This window comes from Calonectris borealis, chromosome 6, assembly GCF_964195595.1.
Source record: "Calonectris borealis chromosome 6, bCalBor7.hap1.2, whole genome shotgun sequence".
Lineage (NCBI taxonomy): Eukaryota > Metazoa > Chordata > Aves > Procellariiformes > Procellariidae > Calonectris > Calonectris borealis.
In genome coordinates, this window is record NC_134317.1 from 14,497,795 (window position 1) to 14,521,066 (window position 23,272).

At 41.9% G+C, this 23,272-nt stretch overlaps 1 protein-coding gene across 4 annotated transcripts in view; it reads right to left on the bottom strand.

The window, feature by feature from the left end:
• Nucleotides 1-1,739: 1,739 nt before the first annotated feature.
• Nucleotides 1,740-23,272, bottom strand: part of EPB41L5 (erythrocyte membrane protein band 4.1 like 5) — a 62,010-nt gene continuing 40,477 nt past the window's right edge. For 3 of the 4 annotated variants that reach the window (XM_075152902.1, XM_075152900.1, XM_075152899.1), the window contains 10 exons: nucleotides 18,333-18,499; nucleotides 17,695-17,789; nucleotides 12,324-12,452; nucleotides 11,683-11,744; nucleotides 10,924-11,034; nucleotides 10,262-10,355; nucleotides 9,246-9,323; nucleotides 8,381-8,422; nucleotides 7,845-7,978; nucleotides 1,740-7,000 (listed from right to left, as the gene is read on the bottom strand). In XM_075152902.1, the coding sequence (XP_075009003.1) occupies nucleotides 6,943-7,000; nucleotides 7,845-7,978; nucleotides 8,381-8,422; nucleotides 9,246-9,323; nucleotides 10,262-10,355; nucleotides 10,924-11,034; nucleotides 11,683-11,744; nucleotides 12,324-12,452; nucleotides 17,695-17,789; nucleotides 18,333-18,499 (970 nt within the window). In that variant the 3' untranslated portion in view covers nucleotides 1,740-6,942. The remainder of the gene's footprint in view (nucleotides 7,001-7,844; nucleotides 7,979-8,380; nucleotides 8,423-9,245; nucleotides 9,324-10,261; nucleotides 10,356-10,923; nucleotides 11,035-11,682; nucleotides 11,745-12,323; nucleotides 12,453-17,694; nucleotides 17,790-18,332; nucleotides 18,500-23,272) is intronic. The other variant, XM_075152901.1, reaches the window with a different exon arrangement.

Here is a 23,272-nt window from a genome sequence, read left to right on the forward strand (position 1 = left end):
GGTCTTTAAAAAACACAGGTGAGCTGAAGCTGGAAGAGAAGGGGTTTGAGATGTAAAGCGACTGCATCCCACAGCCGCTCAGCGGCAGGAGTGCCTGGAACCTCCGTCCCTTCTGGGCATGCATGCCCGTGTTTCAAGTACCCAAGACCTAGGCACACAATCCTTGCTCACACCGCTGTATCACGTTTCCTGGGTCATCTTCCCTTTCAAAACTCAACCAGTGCTATCAACTACACTTAACAGGGTTCTCAGAGCATCTCAAGCGGTTTCACTCCCATTTTCCTGGCACATTTTTATCCAACGCCATCACCTTTTCACAGAGGAAAAGTCTCTGTGGATGTGCTTACAGTTACGGTATTTCTCCATAACTGTAGCAGTTGATGAGAATTAATCCCGGGCCCAAGCAAGTGACTAAAAGCTGCTGCCATCTGAAAGCTCTGTGGTGGCCTGCATGAAATAATGAATGGACTTACTCCAGCTAATGGCAACTACTTAGAAACAAAACAAAACACACCATTTTTGGCTGGGCACGGCCTGAAGGGGCTGCCACTGAAGCTAGCTGTTTTAAAATGTCTCTGAAAAAAAGGGAAGCTTGCATGTATTTCATATGCCCACAGTCTAATTCAAATCCATAGAATAAAAGCAGAAGGATGCAGCGTTCTTTTGTAGTCTCATCTGAGAGACAAAATGCATTGTTGTACCATAAATCTTATATAAAAGGGAGCAAATCGATCAGCCTATCTCAACAAACTATCTTTAATTACTACTCGGTTTCTGAACATTAAAATGCATGAATAGCAGGGGGATTTTCTTTTAAAATATAGACATTTAGAGAGGTTTTTTTTAAATAGTAAAAAAGAAAACCCTAAACCAAACACGTTTCATTGTTTTGAGTTATAAATGGATTTGAAGAACAATTCAGTGGCTTATCAGTGGGATCGTAGTTCGACCTACACAACAAATTATGCCACAAGGGAAATGACTTTCTATGAGCTTAGTCATTAGGATGGAATTATTTCACTTCCTTTTGATACTTTCCCAAGTTGAGAAATGAAGGTGATCAAATGATTCGGTCGCCCTTTGCTGCCTTCTTAAGCATTTCACCAAAGTCAGGTTTTGGAAATAAACAGTTTCCTTTAAACAATCACTAGCGCCGCTGGACGTCAAAACATAAAACAATCCCTTACTGGAAATAAAAGCAAGATCACTGGGCTAACCGGCATGCAATTCTGACGCGTTTTGTGGAATTTACACTTGGAAGTTCAAAACTTCCTTTCTGGGCACACACCTCGGTACTTTGATTTTCAAAACCACTGAACACCTGACAGTCCTCCTGGACAATCTCAGCTCTTTTGGAAAGAAGGCATTTAATTCTTTAGCAGCGATCTGCAAGTTTAGATGCCATCTTAAGTGACGCTTTAATTGACAACAAATTAAGTGTATAACACAGCCCGCAGTTCTGACATCCCAAATAAGTTTACAAATCTCTCTCCAACCCAGGTACCCTTCTCTTAAATTAGAAGCTGCCAAGCAACCTTAGCATACAGACAGAAAGCCACGGTCCTGCAGCGTTGATGTGCTGCCACAGAGGCTGCTCGAGCTGGGGATCGGCGAGCGCTCGGCGCGCAGCACGTGTCTGCCACGCACCTCTGGCTTTGATTTCAGGGGCGCCGCAGCCCGCCGGCCCTCACGGCGCAGCTCGCCTCCCAAGTCACCGGTCTTTCACTGCCATACCAGCGTAACGCAGCGGTGCTTAAAGATGACTCTGCGAGACTTTTGCACTGATGTGGTATATTTAAGACAAAACTACAGTATAAATGTTTAAAGACTGGGTTGAGTGGGTTACAAATCACAGTTTCTTGTTCCCATGTACAGTTTCAATACAAATCTCAGTGCAGTGCCTAGAACAGTTCATACATCACTACTGTTGTGAAACAGAAGCAAGAGGGTGCACTTTGTTTTATAAAAAACCAACAAATAAATTATATATTGAGAGCTATTGCCAAGCTTTACATATAAAAGGTAAAAATACAGTAGTTAGTGTGGCTTTAACAAAAAAAAAACCCTAGCTAAAAAAATATTCTTACATACTTTAAAAATAAGTTTGTCCAGTTACAGGTAGGGGCGTGTGTGTTTATGAAGCGGAGTGCTCAAGCCAAACACTAAAAGGAGGCGAACTTCGTAGGAGAACCCTGCGGCGCAGGGTCCGACATCGCTGCAGGGTGAGCACCCACTCCTCGTTTCCAGCGGGCACACACAACCACGCGCAACGCTGAGCGACGGATCCTGGCTTTCAACAGGCTGCGCTCGGATCCGCTTGGATCTCCCTCCTGAACACTGCGACCAGACAGCGCAGCACCTACTGAAATCGCACCAACTCCCACCTCCGTTTGAGGGTGGTGGGGAGGGCCCTGTACTTAGGTCTACAGTGCTAACACTCAGACCAAACACCCAATTACACCTGCGACACAAAGGCCATTAGCATGGATTTTTTTTGGTATAAAAGTTATGATTGTCCAGCTGCATTTGAAAGCTGCGATGTTACCATGTCTAACAGCTATGTAATTTTACTACAGCTTTCTAGACTAACAAACACTCTATGTGCCCAGAGAGAGCTTTAAATGCTAGCTGGCCGTGAAACAGAGCTGCTAACGCTTCATCTGTAGATGTGGGTTGTACCAGGGCATGTTCACAATGTGACAAATACATCCAGTGCTGTCTGTGGAGGAGATGCTGATCTCAACAGCACACCTTTGCCTCAAGAAACGAGAATGAGCCAGGTGCGGGCAAAGGGGTAACAGGCAAGGGCTGAAAATAGTTTGTGGAAAGAGACCCAGATGTAACTGGACCGCTCACCTGAGCTCCTCCCAATGGTGCTGGAAATTTTCTTGCCAAAGTTGTGTCCAAAAAATTGCCCAAAACATAGCTTTTACACCGCCATCTGTCTTTGACAGAGTATATGTGGAATTTAAGCTTAAAATCGAATACATTCGAGCTAATTTATTAACCATGACTGATTACCAGGTAACTAGTTATTTTATGTCATATGACTTACCTAATATTAAACCCCATTACCGCCGAAGTAAAGAATAGATTCCCTTAATTCAAGCGTAAGAGGGCCTAAACTCCCACATTTCAACACCCATTCCAAAAGACCATTGCCGTGTCCTCAGCACGTGCGGACTCTCTGGTCTCTTCCTGTTGGACTGAATGGGCGAGACTGAAACGCAGTGCTGAGGTCCAGCATCTCCCCAAGATTAATCAGTTCGAGATAGGGGGTGGGTTTTTTTTTTTTATTATAAATGTTAAGATTTCCATAAAATCTTTTACTCCAATCACTCACTTATGGAGTGTGACTGGAGTAAAAGCGCTTTTACTTTTAGATCCAATCACGTATGGTTTTAGTATAAGTTATCATTTTTTAATTATAGAGTTAAAAAGCCTCCATCTCTGATCAGCATTACACGCACACACAGCAAAAGGGTGCAAGGCCAGTTAATGAGTACAGGCTAGGACAGGCATTGGCAAGTCAACAGGGGATAACTTTGTTAGGAAAAAATTTTGAACTTTTTTTTTTTAAAATCAGGGAGCTGGCTTTTTCCAAATGACTGCAGCAGAATGTGCATTCATTCATTCCTGTCAACTCTTGCAGCTTTTAAGTGGTTGGCACACCTGCCAACATCCCAACACCAGATTCACACAAAGGTTTTATTTATAAATCTCTTTAAATAAATACCAAAAAATAAACTTTTAGAGGATGATCAGACCTTACAGCCAATCAATCAATAGTATAGCAATGGTAAGAAAATCCCTTTTTCTCAGTGTCACACATGCATTAATTAATACTTTATAACACTAACTGTAGGAACTATTACACCTATTTGCGTTTGATAAAATGCAGGTGATGAGTAATGCTACGTTACCTGTTAGCCAGTCATGACACAACATGACAGCTATCATTTTAAAGCAAAGCAGCGATGCAAAACTACAGGATGTTCAGATACCTACCTATGTGTCTGTTCAGATCAGGTAACTGTGGCGACTTAGACTCGCCAGGCTCCCTATATAAACAATTTGGAATAATAAGCTACGTTGAGTTAAATGGAGTGAATATTTGCTCGAAGCATTACATGTCACTGCAAAGAGTTGGGTTTGCAGCCCCAAATCTACTCGAAATTGCAAGTCCCCAATTTAACAGTTGAAAATTTTGAATTTTTAAATAAAGTTTCAAGTATTAGTGCTCTGAAAATTGAGGAAAACCTTGCCCCTTTGAAATTTTTGTGTGCGTGCACATGCGTGTAAATACAACATCCCCCTCCAATCACCACTATCCCGCCCATGCTGAAATAACAGTTGCCTACTTGGAACCACTTAGATTTTAAGGGGACACACTCACCACACATGTTATTTACTTGTTACTTGCTGCATGTGATTGCTGGGGAGGAACCTAAGGATGGCATTCAACATGCAATGCTGTAAAACTGTTAGCTTTTAACTGGTATTCTACTTTTGGGAGGGATTCAAGCTACCAGTTCACAGAGCTCCTAAACCCAATGGGAAGAGTCAAATATCAAGCATGCCTTAAAGAAAAAGCTACCGCATTCTGTCTATTTACAAAAGCAACACATGTAGCTGGCGAACGCCAGCTCAGCTGCTGAGCAAACAGATCAATAACTAGTGCCAAGTTTCCCCACACAGTCCTGGCTTTGTGCAGGAAGCAGACTGTTGCAGCCATAGCTTCCCTTTTCCTGCAGGAACTTTGCTGGCAACTGTATTATTAATCCAGACTAAGACACTTGATACTTGAATCGGGAACCTTCTACATTTTAATATGCAATAAGGCTCAGACTTAAAAAAGTATAAAAAAAGCCAATACTCAACTGGAAGCAGCAACGACAGAGCTGAACGGCTGGCGAGCAGAAAGGTTGGACTCCACAGGTCCAGAACAGCAGCTCCCCTCTGGCTGGCAGTGCGGGGAGCGGGGAGCCTGCCGTGCAGCGCTTTAGGCGCTGGCTGGAGGGGGGACCTGAAGCGCCTGCCACCAATTTTGCCTCCCGGTTCTTGAGGCAATGGCTGCAAATCATTGTCTGCAGAGAGTCGCTCTGGTACGTCAGTCCTAAGAGCTCCCCATGCTTCTCTATTAAGGCCTCGGGGGTTTTGAGGAGTGGCAGTGGGCCACATAAATGCCACGTGGCTTCTTCCTTAACACTCTCATTCAGCATCTTGCCAACCAGCACAAGAGCAGCAGTAAGAACGCCCTAGTCCGAAAGAAGCAGCCTAGCGGGGCACCAGCTTGCTTGCGCAACCCACAGTGGTTTGGTCCAAATCTTTGTCTACACTGAGAGACGTGCACGCAGCCGGTGTGCAGAAGTGAAGTTGTGCATACAGGTCTCAGAACCAACTTTCACATTTAAAATTGTTTCTAAGAACGACATGTACATAAATATTTATAAACAGCAGCACTATGCAGAAAACATCCTCCAGCCCCAGGCATACGTACAAACCTCTTCCTAAGAAAGGAAGATCCCAGTTGTTTCATCTGTGCTTCCCTGTTAGGAGATGTGGAGTTCATCATCGGGCTTCTGTATTTCTGCCCCCTCTGACTCTGCATTGACCTTTTTCACAGGCTGTATCCCCAGGGTCCACGGGCTCACCTCTACATGTCCACAGGAGGATCCTGCTGCCCAGGACTGAAATGATCTCTTACATATTGTATCCTGTACTTCACCTGAGCACCAAACGGCCTTCACCAGCTCTGTGGAGCGTGCTCTTGCAGGTGCTCCTACCTTCCTTCTACAAAGAAGTGAACTGCTTACAGGAACTTTTCAGCTTTTTTTCCTGTTTTCACCCTACTGTTTTTATTCTTTGTTCCACACGCAACTATTGGATGACACTTGGAACAGGATTCGAGGTGGTGTTAAGAACTGATCTAGTTCTACCCTCATGCGGCTAACATACCTGGTAAGTATTCCCAAAGCACAGCATCTGGAAACAACACCCAGAAACAGTATGAAATAGAAACAAGAAAATTCTTTTCCTTCCTAGTCCTATATGACAACAAAACTAACCAATAAGCAGTTCCTGAAGTAAGTGTACTCATACCTTCACTGATTCAGCATTTACAACATACACATCTTTAGCCTAAAATGTATGTATTTGAGCCATATAGGAAATGAAATAACCAGTGTCAAAATGTGGGACCTCTGCTGCAGTCTGCTAATGCTATAAGCTGTTTGGCAGGTTAATTTTCCTTTTCCTGGTTGTAACGAGCAGCTCAAATCCAGTCAATGTAGTTGGTCACTGGTGGACTAGATTTTAATTCTTTCCAGGTACTATAACAAGAGGTGCAAGGATTATGAAGGGGTTTAAGGCCAAAAAGGAGAGTATGTGTTGGTAAAACAAAGGAAAAACGGAGGGAATAATCACACAGAAGAAAATGTCCTTGGCCATACGAAACAGTCATCACTACTGTGAGCCACCGTACATAGTCTGGCCACAAGGTGGCCCTGCAAGTTCTCCTAATTTTTCCAATATTAAGCTACAGAGGTCAGGGGTACCGTGCTCACACACTACACAGCTAACATCACAGTGAACGCTTTCCGTTAACGCATAAGAGGCAGCACAAGGTAAGACTAAACCTAGCGTGAGCGGAACACAACTAGATTCTGTTCCTCATGTTCAGAACTAGCTCCAGTGTGGTATTTCACTTCTCCTGAGGGAGAAGATCACATGTGCATGTGGTTTTATATCCCGGTTTAGACTGTAATTCCAGTTAGATTGCAATAAATGTAGAAGTCTCTTCCTGGATCCTAGCAAACCAGCTGGCTGTTTGACTCCTGTTCAGCAAGAGTTTGATCCCAAGCAAGTCTTTCGGAAGGATCCCTTGAAGATATGTTAGAAGACTAAGTTTTTACAAGCTGGGAAGTGCAGAAACTCCTTCTTCTAGAGTTCAGTAGTGAGTAAACATTTCATTCTTATTGTAGCATCCTCAGTAACTGGGCTAAAAGGGAAAAAAAAAGAGGCCCTGTAAATACACTCCTCCAAAAATATCTGCCATGATGGATTAGAAGAGAAAAAGATGAGTATTGTTCCAAAGAGCATTAATAGCTGTTCCCCTTGTAATTTAATGAGACCAATGGACAAACCTTTCCAACAGACAACTGCAGAAGAGCAAACACTCAATTTCACACAGTGCAGCAGTAGCATCATTGCCATCCGCATCCGCACTGTAAGAGGTTCGCTGAAAGGCCTGATCATCACTGCCATCGTTCTGCCTCACCAGCACGGCAGAATGGAAGGCGAAAGGTTTCTACAGGTTCTGTTCTCTGACTTCCTTACAGTTTGGAAATAACTGGGGGACATCCCCCCCCCGCCCCTGCCAATCCTCTGACAGGTACTGAAACACTGCAAAGAGATTTCTCAGAAAATTCGTCTGTACCATAATTTTAGTCCAGTAGTAAAACATGTTAGCAAATAAGGAAAGAAAATGAAGTGAAATGATAATTAAAAAGAATTAATTGATTTTATAGCACTTATAATGACAACAGGTTTACCTCCAACTCCAGCTAAATTTGTATGCTTTGTTCCTTTACTTACTTGAATTAAAAAAAAAGTTTTCTTACCCTTCAAACAATGTTATATAAAAATATACACACATCAGCCGCTCTATTTATTTATAAGATTTAAAATGCTATAAAGTCAGACAGAGCTATAGTTTATAGGCACAGCAAAACAAGGCACTGTGTCTAAATGACCACTATAACTATTTAAGTGGAAGCAGCAGGAGCACATACTTCCTTTCCACCCCGTACAGACTTTCAAAGTGAGTGCTGAGGAGACCTTACCTTGCAAGGACTTCGGATGTCTGCTGGGACGGTGGCAATCCAGCTGACGACCACAGAGCCTCCGTGCTGCCTTTCACTGCCTTCATAGCTAAGGCAACATCATTTCCCAAAGGCCCATTGGAAATCACTCCAGTCTGAATTGGGAAGAATGAAACAGGAAACTGAAATAAAAACCTGCCACGACAAGACAAGCAAATTTTTCAATATGATTTATTTATAACAGTAAAAACTAGGTTTCATCAAGTTCCAGGGTGGGCTTCACTAAATGCAAGTTCTTAAAGAAACTTTATGGCATTTACCTGCAATGTAACACAGCGAAAATGAAGTTTAAATATTAACAGGATATGTATGTTGTTTGATTTACTCCAGCTGAATTAGTTTCCTTTATTTTTGGTCTGGTACATTATTTTATGGCCTTTCACATTATTACAAATTATTATATTTTACTATTTTACTTGAGCTCCTGTTTCTTAATCATGACAAGAGCTTTCTTTTTTTCTTTTTTATTGTTGTTAAGGAATGATCAAATAACTCACTGGCACTATCCACCTCGGTGTTATCGTGGGCTGGGAAGACACCTACAAAAAGCAAACAAATGCTCATTAGAAAAGGTTGGAAGTAGCTGCGAACATTCTCAAAACAATATTGCCTCCCAAAACGATCTCGGATATTTGTCCATCGCTAGGCTTTGAACGATGCTAGTGATTAACTACAGATGATGTGACTTCATACCCAAAAGTCAATGGCACCCACACAGCACACAGCTAACACCCGCTCACTCACAGAAACTCACTGGTAGCAGTTTCAGCATAGTGCTCCCTTCCAAAAGGCAACTGAACTCATTTTTTTCTGCTTTGTGGACAAAGTTAACCAAGAGCACACTTCTGTGTGCACAGTTTCCCCTTTTTCTTGGTGCATGCAATGTAACTCCTTTTTCGCCAGCACAAATTATAAGAGTTTTTTTTACCTACATAAAAGGGTTGATTTGTATTAAAAGTTTATTTTTCAAGTATTTATTTTATATATATACACACACATCTATATCTGTGTGTACATATACACATTTGCGTATAATTTCTGAAGTATTATATATACCAAAAAGCCTGAGAAGCAGGCTGGCACTTGCAGGTGTACTGAAATAAGACTACAGGCTCTTGTGGCACAGATACAAGTTAACGCTTCACGTTCCTTCACTTCCATTACAAAGCTGTAGGGTCTACAACCCTACGCCAGCCACCCTTCAAGTAGGGGGGCACATATGCAGTGATCCAGGTCAACCATCACTTCACTCTACTGCAGGAGATCCAAGCCTGGTGGACAGATACTAAAGCCAGAGGAGAGTTTATGAGTAAAAACCACTGTATGTGTGAAGGAAGAAGTTTGGTTTTGAAATACATTTACCCGAGGTGTGGCTTCTGTAAAGTCAATTAGATTCTCTGTCAATGATGTTAAGGAAACGTCCTGGTCATCTGGAGTGCTCTATGGAATAAATCAGTTTTGAATTGAATTCCCAGTAGTAGCAGATAGGTCTGCTGAATACTCTAGAGGCTTCCCAAGTCATAGACCAGTGTCCTTAATGAACACCACTATTTACCAGGTCTGTTTTCTCAAATCCTTCCATATGATCTTTTTTAATAGCCTTTTCATTTCACTTATTCTCATCAACATACTGGAAACAATGTCATTGCTATGTAAGCTGTGAAACTGTCCCATTCTCCTATGGGAAAATGGGGTACTGCGCCATTCGACAAGAAGGTCAGCGAGGTCTGTGAGCTGAGGATTTGAACTCAGAAGATTAAATTGATAATTATTCAGTGGGATCAACTACATAATACTGGTTTAGAGGGACAAGAGCTAAAGGGCATGGTGCTTTGGTGATCCAGAATAACCCCTCAGTCTGCTGAAGTAACAGCAGAGTCCAGTGTTGGACTCCTCTTTTCTTTTGGAGAGGGACACAGGAAAGTTTACCCCTGAATTACTATGTGCGTTTCATGGAGTCCAGTTAAAAATTACCTTATTCTTGAGGTAACCAGAATACAATAATTAAACATTTCAATTTAAAACTTTTCCCTCTGTGGTTACTTTGATAGGAATTGCCTATGTCAGAATTTCATCCCTGCAGTCTCTTTCCTGGAGCATCAAATCATTGGAATATAAGGGGCTCCCCACCAGTGTGAGGAAAACAATCAGTTTAAAAAAATAAGTGTCAGGCAAAGAACCTGAAAGGACACACAGGAATGGCCTTTGGAGAGATCAGTGTCCCTGTCTGCTCCAGAAAGCACTCTCTAGCATTCACCAATGACTCGTATTCATTGAGTTATGAGAGGCATGCAGCGAGGTCTGCTGTGCTTGCCTGGAGGCATCAGTAGCTCAGAACGTGACACACAGAAACCTTCCAGGCTGGCAGGTGGCGATACCTTTGAAACAGGAGCCTCCTCAGCTGGAGCCAGACTAGCTGGAATCAGCAGGTCCTCATGGTTAGAGGCAGCGTTGTCCTCATTTAACGCATTACTGAAAGAAGAAAACATTCTCATCAGCACACTGCCTGGATAGCATGAAAGACTGCTGCTTCCCTGATAGCTCAACCCAAAAACTCGACACCAGTTCCATGTGAGGCAGACAAAAGGCTGATGTTTGTGAGGATGCTGAAGTAAATGCCTTCCAACAACTCCGCAGATTACTGCTCTCTTTCACAGTTTCAGCTACAGCTGTGTACAGACCCAACAGTATCAATGTCTTCTATCTCAAAGGAGCTTCTTCAGCCCTTGTTTCTAATTCGCCTGAAGCCTTCCCTGCCATCCTCTTATCTTCCTCTTTAGAGCCAGGGGCAGCAGGATGTCAGATATTTCAGTCGTTTCAGAAGACGAGAGATTCGCTTACTGCTTGCTAGGATCCTCACCGTGAGGCCTGGCCTACACTGATTAACTGTTGCAGCAGTAATTAAAGATGCATCAGTAAACCTGCTTAGTTAGATGTAGCCTAAATGCTCAGCAACTGTTCCTCATCTTTTCAGACCTGTTCATGATGACCTCCACGTGGTTCCCTTACCCCAGAAACACGTTTCTCCTCAATCACTTACGGAACAAAGGCGTTTGAGGCAGGGATTGCTTTCAGCAGCTCTCTTGGGTCTTGAAATACTGGACTGGTTGCTGGGGGACTACTCTGTGTTTTGCCTGACGAGAGAGTGTTCCTGGCACAAAACAACAAAAAGCAAACCAAAACAAAAACCAGGTACAACCTTCCACCACGGAAAGCTCTTCATGAATCACTTGTTACAGCATATTTTTGAGATCGCTAGGTGTACAATATCCCCATGTGCTCTTTGAGGTCTGACACATGCTCATCTTCACAAATGGTCAAGAAATTACATGCTGTAACCCTTTAACTTTTTCAATGCCTGAAATCCCACTGGAACTAGCAATCACTTGAGTTTCAGTAATTCTCAAGAAATCAACTGTCAGTGTCAGATTTTTGTACACAATTTTTTTTTCTCCACTAGAAAACAGCTACTGTAAACAGACCCATCCCCTCTCCCCACACTGAAGTTGTTCACAGGTCAGAAATATAGTGATTGAAGCTGCTGTTGGAACAATGTTTATCAAATTAAAGTATGGGAGAATAAAGAGTATCTGGATTACCTTGCATATAATAAAACTTAGCAACTACAGTGCTTGCTGGTTTTCATCTTAAAAAAACTTCACACTCACTAGGTTAAGCCACACTATGCACGGTAAAATGCGATGACCACTGAGCCACTGAAAGACCACACTGAACTGCAGGTTCTCAGTGCTGTACTTGGGTAACTAGATCACGCGTTTCTGCCAAATCTATTCAGTACCTGGCAGCAGCATCCTGAATATTGGAATTCTTTACACCTGTCAGGCTGTCTTCTCTTATGACCTGAGAGGAAAAAATGAACAAAGATATAAATTTCTAATACCTGTTTCCATTTCGTGTCAGTTCCGAGATTCACAGAAGGGCCAAGCGCCTCCCTCCCAGCACGAAAGTGTGCTGTTCATCTATTGCTCAGGGACTTAAAACATCAATTCTATGTGAAAACTTCCATGCAGAAATAAAAATATTCAACAACATAGCCAAATAAAACACCATTATTTGCTACAGAATTTACTAGAACATGCTAGAAGCATAGTCTTAGTCACAGAATCACAGAATAATTTCTTGGTTAGAAAGCAACCTTTGGAGGTTACCTGGCTCAATAACCACTCAAACCAGGGCTTGTTCAGGGCCTTGTCCAGTTACATGTTGAGTATCACCAAGGATGGAGATTCCTCCCTGGGCAACCTCTCTGGTACTGGACCACTATTATTGTGAAGAAAGGCTGAAAGTCTCTCTTATTCTACCTTGGACTTTGGCTCTTGGAGCACCCTTATCTTGCAAGGCACCTTCCTCCCACACCAGGCAACTGAAGAGAAATAAAACGTTTGAGAATGTCACAGTCCTTATCAGTTGAGTATTTACCTTGTGCCCTGCTTCTGCCTGGGCCTTCAGGATATTGCTTTTGATATCTGCTGGAAGCCACGTTGCTGCTGCGATTGGGCTCTCAATTGCATTGTTAAGACATTTATCTGTCAACTTTACCACTTCATCCTAGACATGAAAAACATCTTTATTAGAAGCAGTTCCGACATGGAAAAGTCTGGGCTGAAGTTTATTAACGTCTCTAAATAACAACAAGGCTTTGAGTGAGAGGAAAGTCAGCAGATTTATACTGAAATGAAAAGCAATTTTTTCCTTTGTTTTGGAACTCAGTTGTAAAGTCACAGCAAAACATAAAGTAAAAAAAGCACAATGCTTAAAAGCGGAGATGCAAAGTGCTGTGCTAAAAATACAGCGTCCAAGAACTGAAGTGGACCCTAAATTTGCAGCCTAGTTTACTGATAAGAGATCAATATAGCAGCCATCATATTATATCACATCAGTATAGCCTAACTATAAGTTGATAATTTCCTGTCAAATGCAAGTCGGGAAGATTTTTACCTTAAAATCCGCTTATAAATTAGAACAACAGTTCAATGTGCTATTAGCTACCTCTCCCATCACTGATTGTATCAGAGCAAACTGGCAGCCAGATACATAATGAAGACAATTAAAAATTAGATACCTTTCACTACAGTATATTTCATTATGTGAATTGCGTTTCTTAATTATAAAATGTTAATTAAGCATTCAATCTACTAATTGCTGTTTGATTAGTGACAGAAGTTAATTAACTGAGTGGAAACTAAACCTTGTGACCTTTCTTCTCGGGGTATGACTCAGCAGGGGGAGACAGAGTCCTGCTTTCCTCGCCACACGCCACTGTCGCTGGCTAAGGCAGGCTCTTTCCTGGAGGCCAGTGCTGCGTTCCTGCAACACACCCCGGAGCAGGCACAATCCTGCTGCACTCCTACTTGCACGAACTGCAGCGTGCCCAGAAGGAATGAAGCCCGTCGCATAGAGAGCGAGCAGAGGAGAGAAGTTAAAAAGAGGTGACTACCTGTCCCCCACACAGCTCTCCATCCTCTTTTAGCTTTTTTCGTTCACTGGAAACGCTAGTGAGAAATTCTATGTATTTGGTCTTCAGAGAGGGAAAAACATTTCCTTTTCTTGTCTCCCTCTAAATCACCTTTCAGGGTATCCAAATAGGAACTTATGAGACTATCTAAAGGACAACCCGTTTTAAAATTTTGACCCCAGTCAGCAATGAATTTTGCAAAATATTCAAGGGTCACTGTCAACATAAAAAGGTATGAGGACCAACAACCAGTGTCGCTAATGACTATTGCTAGCAGATATTAAGAGACGCACATTCACATAATTCATGAAGACTAACAAAACAATTAATTATTAAACATTTAAGTGTTTTTATTTTAGAGAAGCTGCTGGAATTGCCAGAAGTCTGGAATAATTAAAACTGAATTGTTATTATTTGTACAGTCACAGTACCCAACTGTGATAATCCTTAAATCCTTATAGTGGACCTCACTGAACGGTACGGAATGCTGTACGGAACAGTCCCTGCACAGAATTTCTAATGCATTATTTCAGTACCAGCGATATAGTACATCTGATTATTTTAACTGAGCACATCAGTACACTGGTGCTTTAAGCACCACAATGTGGTTTAACTTCCTCTCAGCTTCCTCCACCTGAACAACCAGTTTAATTAGGTCACTCTAGTCTATTAACGATTAGATTCCCAACTTGTGAAAAGTTTAGTACTATTAAGAAATATTTTAATGTAATCAAGTGTAAGTTCTACACCACCAAAGAAATATTTCCATCAATATTAAAGACACATTTTTCTCAGTCCGTTCTATTTTATGCTTGAAAAAAGCATTGGCGTTTTACTGGGTTTTTTAATGGAAAGAGCATGTAGCTAGAGGGAAAGCTTCTGGCACCTGATAATGCCTCAAGATGTCTCATTTACAAGACATTTCACATAAAACAGCAAAGCGGCTGGGGTTTGTCAATATTCTACCCCGTTACAAATTGTTATTGTTTCCATGTACTAGACAAACTATATTTGTACTCTATTCTTCAATCAAAATATGGAGCTAGGCAGCGATGTAAAAAGAGAAGGAAAGATTAAAGGCAGCAGCAGGGCATGCGATCCCCATCCTTTGTGCTTTTGAGCAGCATTCCTGGTGCCACTGTGCAGGGAGATGGAGTCTAACACAGACACATTTTGGAGCAACTTCCACATGTTTACAGATCACAACAAATTCAGAAAAAGAAAACCCTCACGTCCTTGCGTTTCTGACTCTGGAGCAGACTTTGAACACAGGCAAACAGGGTGAACTTTTTATTGTTCATTTCACTTCAGAAGCTGATGAAAGCGGAGCGTCAGTGTATCTAAGAGCTGTTTGCTCTCTTTTGTCAGGTCTGGTCACTGCACTAGTGAAAGCTGGGAAACGACAAAGTCGCATTCTTCCATCCCAACAGATTTTGGCAGGGAGCAGTGGTTTAGAATGAAGCCATTCATTCCCCCCTTCCCAGTTCTCATTCTAGAAAGATTTCTCTTTTTCTCTGAAAAAACACAGATAGCCAGATAAATATTTCCCTATCAAAGAAATCAATCAAGATTGATTGATTGCAAGTATAGAATTACGTAAAGATGAGTGTCAGGCCATCTCTAACCCTTGATGGAAAATAGTTAAAGATTTTTTATTAACAAAGTTGAAGTGAGCAGATCATTGGCATTTGATAGTGTCACTTACGAAGTTCAGGATGCAGCTCTGCCTTCATAAGCAGAAAGCTAATGCTTTCCCCCGATGCTTTTTACCAAACCTTTTATGTGCTGTAACTATTTCTACATAGGTAGGTATCTTATGCACTGGTAAAACTTAAGGGAGATGAGACATGCTGAAATTTATCATCATACACTTTCAGAGAGAACACTGTAACACTGCGTTCATCTGAAGTAACAGCAAGCTCCAGGATCTAAGCTCATTGCAAGGTTTTAGTGGATATATTGCAGTCCCATTCAGTTCAGTCAGAAGAAGATGCCATAAACACCTATTTTACAAACAGATTAAGAACAGAAGTAAGTGCAGGAGGAGAGCCAATAGGTACATTTTGTAACAAACTCTGTAAGTGGAAATTTATATTTTTTTCTAAAGCAGACTTCAAAAGCAGGAAACAAAGTGGTTTTAATAGTTATTCTTAGGTCACTCTTTTCACAACTCATTTCCAAACCATTAACCACCATCTCTAATCACAACTGGGTGTGCTCATTTGGTGCTACTGTAACCTACATGTCTTTGCAATTTGAAGCATACAGAATTTAAAGTATACAGAGACAGTCTCTAATCCTTGTCTACCTTTTTAAACAAACACTCTAAAGTGACCTCTTGGTAAGCTACATCATAGGCTGAAAAGCTTTATTCAGTCTTTTCTATCTCAGGAAAACCACTGATGATCTACTTCATAATACAATTTGCACTTCCTTCTTGAAAGCTGAAGCCTCTTTTACCCAAAGAAAGATTCATGTTGTCATACTGTTGATCCATACATCACGTATTTCTCAGTTATGCAAATGTTCTTGCTCTCTAATCAGGTTACTATCACCCCAGTATCTGTAACCTCTAATATCCAAAGTTACTCGGCACCTCGTATGACAGCAGCTGGATAACTGTGACTGTACTGTATTGGCAGCTGTTTGTTAGATTAGCTCATTACAGGAATCTTACCTCGCTTACTATATATCAGCCACGATTTAAAAAACACTAAGACACTTCTGCTCCTTTCTCTCCATTTAACCAACTAAATGTTTTTTCCCCCCTCTCTGTCTGAACCAAAACGGAGCTCAACAGGCAAAAATATTCTGAAATAAACTGTGTTCATTTGCTTTAGTCTATGCGGAGGCAGTGTTTCAGCATAACAGGATCTATAGGCTACTGACTAATCTTCTTAGAGACTTGGTAATCTTTGTAATGCACTCACCAAGCAGAGAGGTGCACAAGGCATCCCTGACAAGAGTCCTTAAAGGGGACATGAGCCAAACAGCCTGCAGGACCAAGCATACCAAAGCAGCAGCCTTCTCCCACACGGAGGGGGGGAACAAATGCTCAGGAATGGGCTTAGCCCAAACACGTACTGCTAAACACCTCTCTTGGCACCTGGTTCAGTTTACTATTGAGAGAGCAAGAAAAATCATAGCTGCTTCACCGAAAGTTAGATAAATCCTCGGACCTCCCTACACGGGAGGGTAGTACAAACAGAGATAGCACTGCCAGGTGTTTTACTCTCTGCTTGTTCAAAACGCAGTAAAGCACCTAAAGCTTTAACACCAGGGGAAGCAGAGTGGAAATCTAAATTCCAAATTTTTTAAAGCTCATCAAAAAAAAGAAGAATATCCTGCATGGGTGCAGTTGTCTGATAACTGGTGAATCTATGAAAGTTCACTGCTGTTGTAAGGGAGGCTCCTGTCCTCTCCATCCCTTCCAGCAACACTACTTATTTTCACTATGGCTCTGGCATTTCTTTGACCCCTTCCATGAACCTATTTAACTCACTATTTAACAAGTTAAAAAAACCAAAACAAAACAAAAACCAAAAAACCCAACACCTTAACAAAAAGTTCAAAACAAAAAAGGCAAAAAAATTTTTGTTTGCCATTTTGTGGGCTACATTGGTTCACCGAAACATGCAATGATTCCTGGAGGTGACAGGAGAGAAGGAAGCCGGTGAAGAAGAGCAAAGAAGAGCGAGGGAGAAGAGAGCCCTCGCCCTGTTCAGAGCACTGAAGCTCGTACTTTGGCTCAGCTGCCATGGAAATGCAGCCTGACTTGCTCAAAAGGATTTATGAGAGCACTAAATCAAACCACATCACTCCTCTCTATGTCAACACACACCAACAGCTACATCAGAGAGCAGGTAAAAACCGGTTACTTAACAGGAGGGACGATCACCAGCAAACTTGACTCAAAACGAAATGTCAAAACAACGTTCTGGGAGGGTTACCAAAGGCAACTGAAAAACACCAGGAAAGCAGCTCGCCCCCTCAAAATAAAGGGTGAACTATACCGTACACTTAGTAACCTACAGATAAAGACAACTGAGGAACATTTCAAGCATTTATGCCTTTTACTCCCATTGATTTTAGAAAATTTCACCAGGCTGCAGCCTGCATACGTGCACACGCACCTCTGCCCCCCGTCTCTATCTCACTGCCCTGTCACACACAGGTTTACGTGTAACAAAGCATTTGGATTTCCTTTACTATCCTGCAATATTACTCACTCATATTTTTAAAAATCTTGCAAGCGGCCCAAGGTAAGTGGAAGACTTTTCAGAATGATCTGAACAAAACTCAGCAACTCTGCCAGAAGGAATGAAGCCCAAGTACCTGTACGTTTATGTTTACGTTGGGACGCTCAGTTGGCACAGGGCTGCTGCGCTCTGTCTCCAGCTGTCTCAGTTTTAAGAACGTGTCTTCAAATGCTGAAAAAGACAGAAAAGATATCATCTTCCTATCACTGTGGAGTTATCTGACTTGGAACTTGCATTCTTCCTGAACTCTAATTATGTGGTTTTAAAGTTGCGGAAAAAAGCACAGGGATGGGGGAAGCTACTTGCTCAACCTTCAAGGCAACCTTCAAGCCTACAGACTGTATGTACCTAATCACAACACTCCACGCTCCCGCAAGTTCATTTACCCAGCCAGCCTCACAGTGAACAAGCAAGCAGCAAGAGTTAATTGCTCAGATAGTTACAATTCACTTCATTGTATTTGTGGCTAAAGTCAGATCCTGTGAAGAACTGTGACTTTTCCCTTGTACCTCTGTCCTTGGGAATAAGCTGCTTCCAGCTGAAACGGAGAGAGCTGACCAACTTTGTTGTCCCGCTGGTGGGCAAAACTGTCCTTATGCATATAATCTAAAACACTTCTGGATTTTTGTAAGGAAACAACCTCATAACAATCTAATCAGTTAACTTTGACCCCACATGTCATGATAATAAGGAAAAATCTGTAAGTTTGCTTACAATCGCAGTCTGCTTTTTCAGCAGCAGTTTCCTTTGTGCCAGGATGAGGGCAACTAACAGCCTCTTCTGAGTCTCCAGTTGCCAAGCCAACAACTGGACGGTCTATGGTATCATCAACACAAGTTTCTGGCAACTCCGTGCTGTCTAGCAAATCAACAAGAGGTACACTGCAAAGGCAGAAAGATGGGCAGAGATACACAGAATCAGGTTACCACTCTTCCTATAACAAGAAAAAGCTTTAATACACGCAATCTCTTTTTTCAAGCTGTCTTCTGGTAACCAGAAACATTCTGTAAAAACTATTTCAGGTTTAGCCAATAGACATTGGCTTTCAGCGAGGTTAAAAAAAAAAAAAAAAAAAAAAAGAGAAACATTTCACATCTGTAGAAGAACTGACTTCATAACAGAACAGGTCCACATTGCCTGCTGCTTTATCACATTGCAATGGAAAAATTGAAGAGAGAAGGAGGAAAGTTATCATCCATTAAATACACTTTTTGGAACAAACATCTGAAGTTTTTCTAACAAACTCAAGGTACACTTTAGGACTTTTACAAGTGGAAAAAAAAAGCTAGGTGGAGGGAAGTTGATACTGTTCACAAAAAGCTGTTTATACAGCACTTCACCCAACACTTGTAAGCAGAACAGAGGACAGAAGGGTGCACTGCATAGCTCTGCATTGACACTATGTTATGGTTAGGCATACCTGTAACTACTTTCAGTTTTATTAACTTGGGCAGAGACATGAATGAAACCTTAGCAGTCACAATATTTTAAGTGAACCACAGCATGCACTCTGTACCCTGTTAGGATCACTTATTTCACCTCCTTTGCTTTCCAATGGAAACCTCTCCTTTTTATTTTGTCCTAGCATCTGTATTTAAAATGAAAACAGAAAAAAAATTACAAGACCAAAATTTATATTATGATGCTTATGTTGTGCAAACAGCCAGGAATCTCATCTGTCTCTTCAAAGTTCAGTAACAGCTAAGGCTATCGTAACAGCAAACTAACCAATACAGAAACAACAGCTGCTGCAGAACATGATGGTTAATCAGACAACCTGTGCACACAACTGCAGTTTGGTTGTCTCCCATTTCAATGAACAATCACACTTAGATACAGTTTAGTTGCAATATTGGTTTAAGAAGAAAAATCTTTGAAAGTCCTGTCCCAAATACGAGAACAATGATACCGACCAAGTATCCACCACAACAGAACTTACCCTTGTGCACGGACAGAGACGCTTCCTACTTGACAGTTCAGACCAGCTTCTCCCTTATCGCTAACGGGTTAATGCCCCTTGCCTCCCTCCAGCCCCTGGAATTTGGAAGCAGTCCCGTGTTGTCACTAGAGCTCCACGAAAAAACTCCTCCCTCCAGCTCAAGCACCCAAAAGAATCCTTCCAATGTTAAATATATACCTCTGGAAACAGATTACAGGATATCACTGTTTTAGTGCTAATAATGTACGAATCATCTTAAGACAATTAATTGCCGTGAGGCAAACTGAGGTCACTTGCTCGATTCTCTTAAAGCAGTGGAATAAGAAGCCACTAGCAAAGCAAATAATAGGAAACTTTTCAATCTACTATTGATTGAATAGCCTCTCTGTGCACCACTAATGGGAAATAGCAAGGGGCAGATAGTCTTGCAAAGGGGGAATGATGGATACATAGAATTTCAATTATTAGAAGTATCAGGCAGGAATAGATGCTCTTCCAATTAAGGCAAAAAAGAAAGTGAGACTGAATCCCATACCTTACTATCAGAGGATGCCTATGCATGAGAGTGAAAATGTTTTATAATCTTCACATGAAGCCAACATTTTTCTTCCTATTTTCTGACAGTTTTCTGTAAATAGCCTCCCAAATGTTTAATATGACGACGAGTATAGGAAGTTCAGATTTTGCCCGCAGCACAGAGAGGTGCTGATACCATGACATGTTGAAGGAACTAGATACAAGCTCCTAAGAACGCCACATAAGAGAGATGACGCAGAGCACCAGTAACACTTCTTTGTGCTGTCATCTTCTAACGCTTTCCTTAGCATTGCAGCATAGTGGAGAGAAAATGAGTGCAAAGTGAAATTTATCTTCATTAGAAAATTGCTAGGATAATCACACTAGCCTTTTTTCCCCCCTATGACAACTGCAGTAACATTTACTAGACAGACAAGAGAGTTGATTCAAAAACCTGCCCGCTAGAGATGAGGGCAATCTTGAAATCTGGTGGCATATTCAAATGGCACACTCAATGTCCAGCGTTGCTCCAAAAGCAGCGTACTACTTACATTAAGGTGATGAAAGTCTGTAGAAAACCTTATTGCCATTTACGCCATGGGATGGAGGACTGGCTGAGGTAGCAAAGACAACTGGGGTGAGTCCCTGCAGCTTCACCCCTGCATCACAGCGGGGTCTCAGGGAAACCAAATGAATTTTAGGCAGACTCAAGAGAAGCCTCTTAAGCCAAGATTCAAGTAGGAATTGACCCCATTTTGCCTTCAGACCCACTGAAACACCTACTCAGCCACCCTGAGATAGGCAGTCACAGGAGAAAAGTCATACTAGGGAAACCCTCAGCCACTGGAATTTGCAGGCACAAAAGACGAGTTCCCCAAAGAGTATTAAATTGTTCGAGGCCACCCAAATTCTTCACCCTCTTCAGCGCATCAGCAGGAAGTCTACCATGCAGGCTTCATAACAGGCCAGACTACCGAAGTAAAAATCACAAGACACTATCTTCATCACTGCACAGAATTTCTGACTTCTCTTACAAAACACTGGTGAACTGTCACGCCAATCATAAGGGAAATAATAAAAGGCCTCCCAGTAAAAGTAGGACTTCTACGACAGCCAGTGTGCAGTACTCAAGAATGAAATGGGCATTAGCTTTCCACGTTCCTGTATTTACCCACGTACAAAGGGATATTTGAACTTTGCATAGTAGTAAGTGCCAGGCTTTATGTCTTCAGAATCAATTTCTATCAGCATATTTTAAGAAATATTCTGAGGGAAAAGCTGATAAATGATACCAGGAGTTCAAGCCATACAAATTACGAATATAGGAATAATCAAAGGGTTTTGGTGCATGGAAAGGTTTGTCAACCCACTAATAAATCACACAGAAGTCGTTACATGCTCAGGGAACTCCCACAGTTAAGGGAGTTACCTACTGCATTATTTCTTCTTTTTGCCTGACATATATACTGATATTAGTATGTACCATACAGCATACAATGCATAACGTGACTGAGAAAACTGTCAGTTACAAAGGGTATGATTTTTTTTTTAATTTCCTAATTGAAAAACAAAATAATACTTCATTCTAGTTTGTGAAATACAATCTGCAAAATACAGTAACTATTCCAGTCTGCTGCAAAAGAGATAATTCTCTTGCAAGTAATCTAATTTGAAACAGTATGGAGCACTACGCAAGCTAATTTATTCTTCCAAACTGGTAGTGACACAAAATAGTTTCTCACCCTGACTCTGCAAGGTAGTAAAATAGTATGAAATTTTGTGTTCATTTCCTTCATTTTGGGGCATTCAGTGTTGTACCTGAAGGTAAGAAAAGTAGTAAATTTAAGCCTGTCACCTTTTCAGATTTTTTTTCCTAAACAAAAATGCAAAATATTCAGAAAAAATAGAACTTCTTTCTCCTTTTAAAGTGAAGAAGGCAAAAGAAAAAATCCTGGGGATGTATGATCCTACAAATGCAGACTGTTCACACGTATTAAGTTTCTAATGAAGCAGGCCGAGTCCCACATTGCAAGACTTCTGCTGTCTCCCATTTTTTGAAGATTAATTCCAAATACTGACATAGCGTAATATACGCAAGTCAACAACTACAGGAAAGGAAAGAAAACACCCTTTGGAAAAAGTGCTAGATGCAGACCCTTTGTGGGTATTAAGCAAAGATCTGTCACCATACTGTTTAGAAAGACATCCGTGTGTTTCCCCAATGCTATTCCTAGGGCACGTGACCTGCCCCTGCAGAAATGCAGCCAAGTCTTGTTGGTACTGGGCTGGTACAGCTTCTCCGCCTGCTACTGAGAGCTGTCACTCACCTTAGTGGAAACCAGGACAGTAATTCTCCCTAAGTCAACGGAGAGGGAGTCCTCCATTTAGTGTGACTAAAAGGCACACTAAAGTAAGCCCAGCACAGGGCAAAATCGACCCTCAGGATGTATGCGAGATTCAAAGCCACATGGCAAAAGCATGCAACATATACCATACCGAAACAAATCAATTCTAAAGGTAGACGGATTTCAGGTACCACGGTTGCTTCCCCTATCCTGAATCTGAACTAGTTCTGCCGTGACGCAAAAAATCGACTACGAAAATTTTAGCCACAGCTTTAATTACCAAACTTGCAGCTAATCCCAGGGCAGTCCGTGACAGTCAGCACACTGCAGGCAGCTGGGACACCCAGCCCTCTACTCAGCACCGGTGAGACACCCCGGAGTGCTGTGCCCAGCGCTGGGCTCCCCAGGACAAGAGAGATGTGGACGTACTGGAGGGTGTGCAGCAAAGGGCCACGAAGACGATAAAAGGTCTGGAGCATCTGACATAGGAGGAGAAGCCGAGAGAGCTGGGATTGTTCAGCCTGGAGAAGAGAAAGCTCAGGAGGATCTTATCAATGTGTATAAAAAACTGACAGGGGGAGCAAAGACAACAGTCAGACTCTTCTCAAGGGAGCCCAGAGACAGGACAAGATGCAATGCGCACAAACTGAAATACAGGAGATTCCACTTAAACACAAGGAGAAAAAACCCTTTTTTGCTGTGAGGTTGGTCAAACACCAGGACAGGTTGCTCAGAGAGGGTGTGAAATCTCCGTCCTTGGAGATACTCAAAACCTGGCTTGCATAGTCCTGAGCAACCTGCTCTACTTGACCCTGCGTTTTGCATGGGGGTGGACCACATGGTCTCCAGAGGCG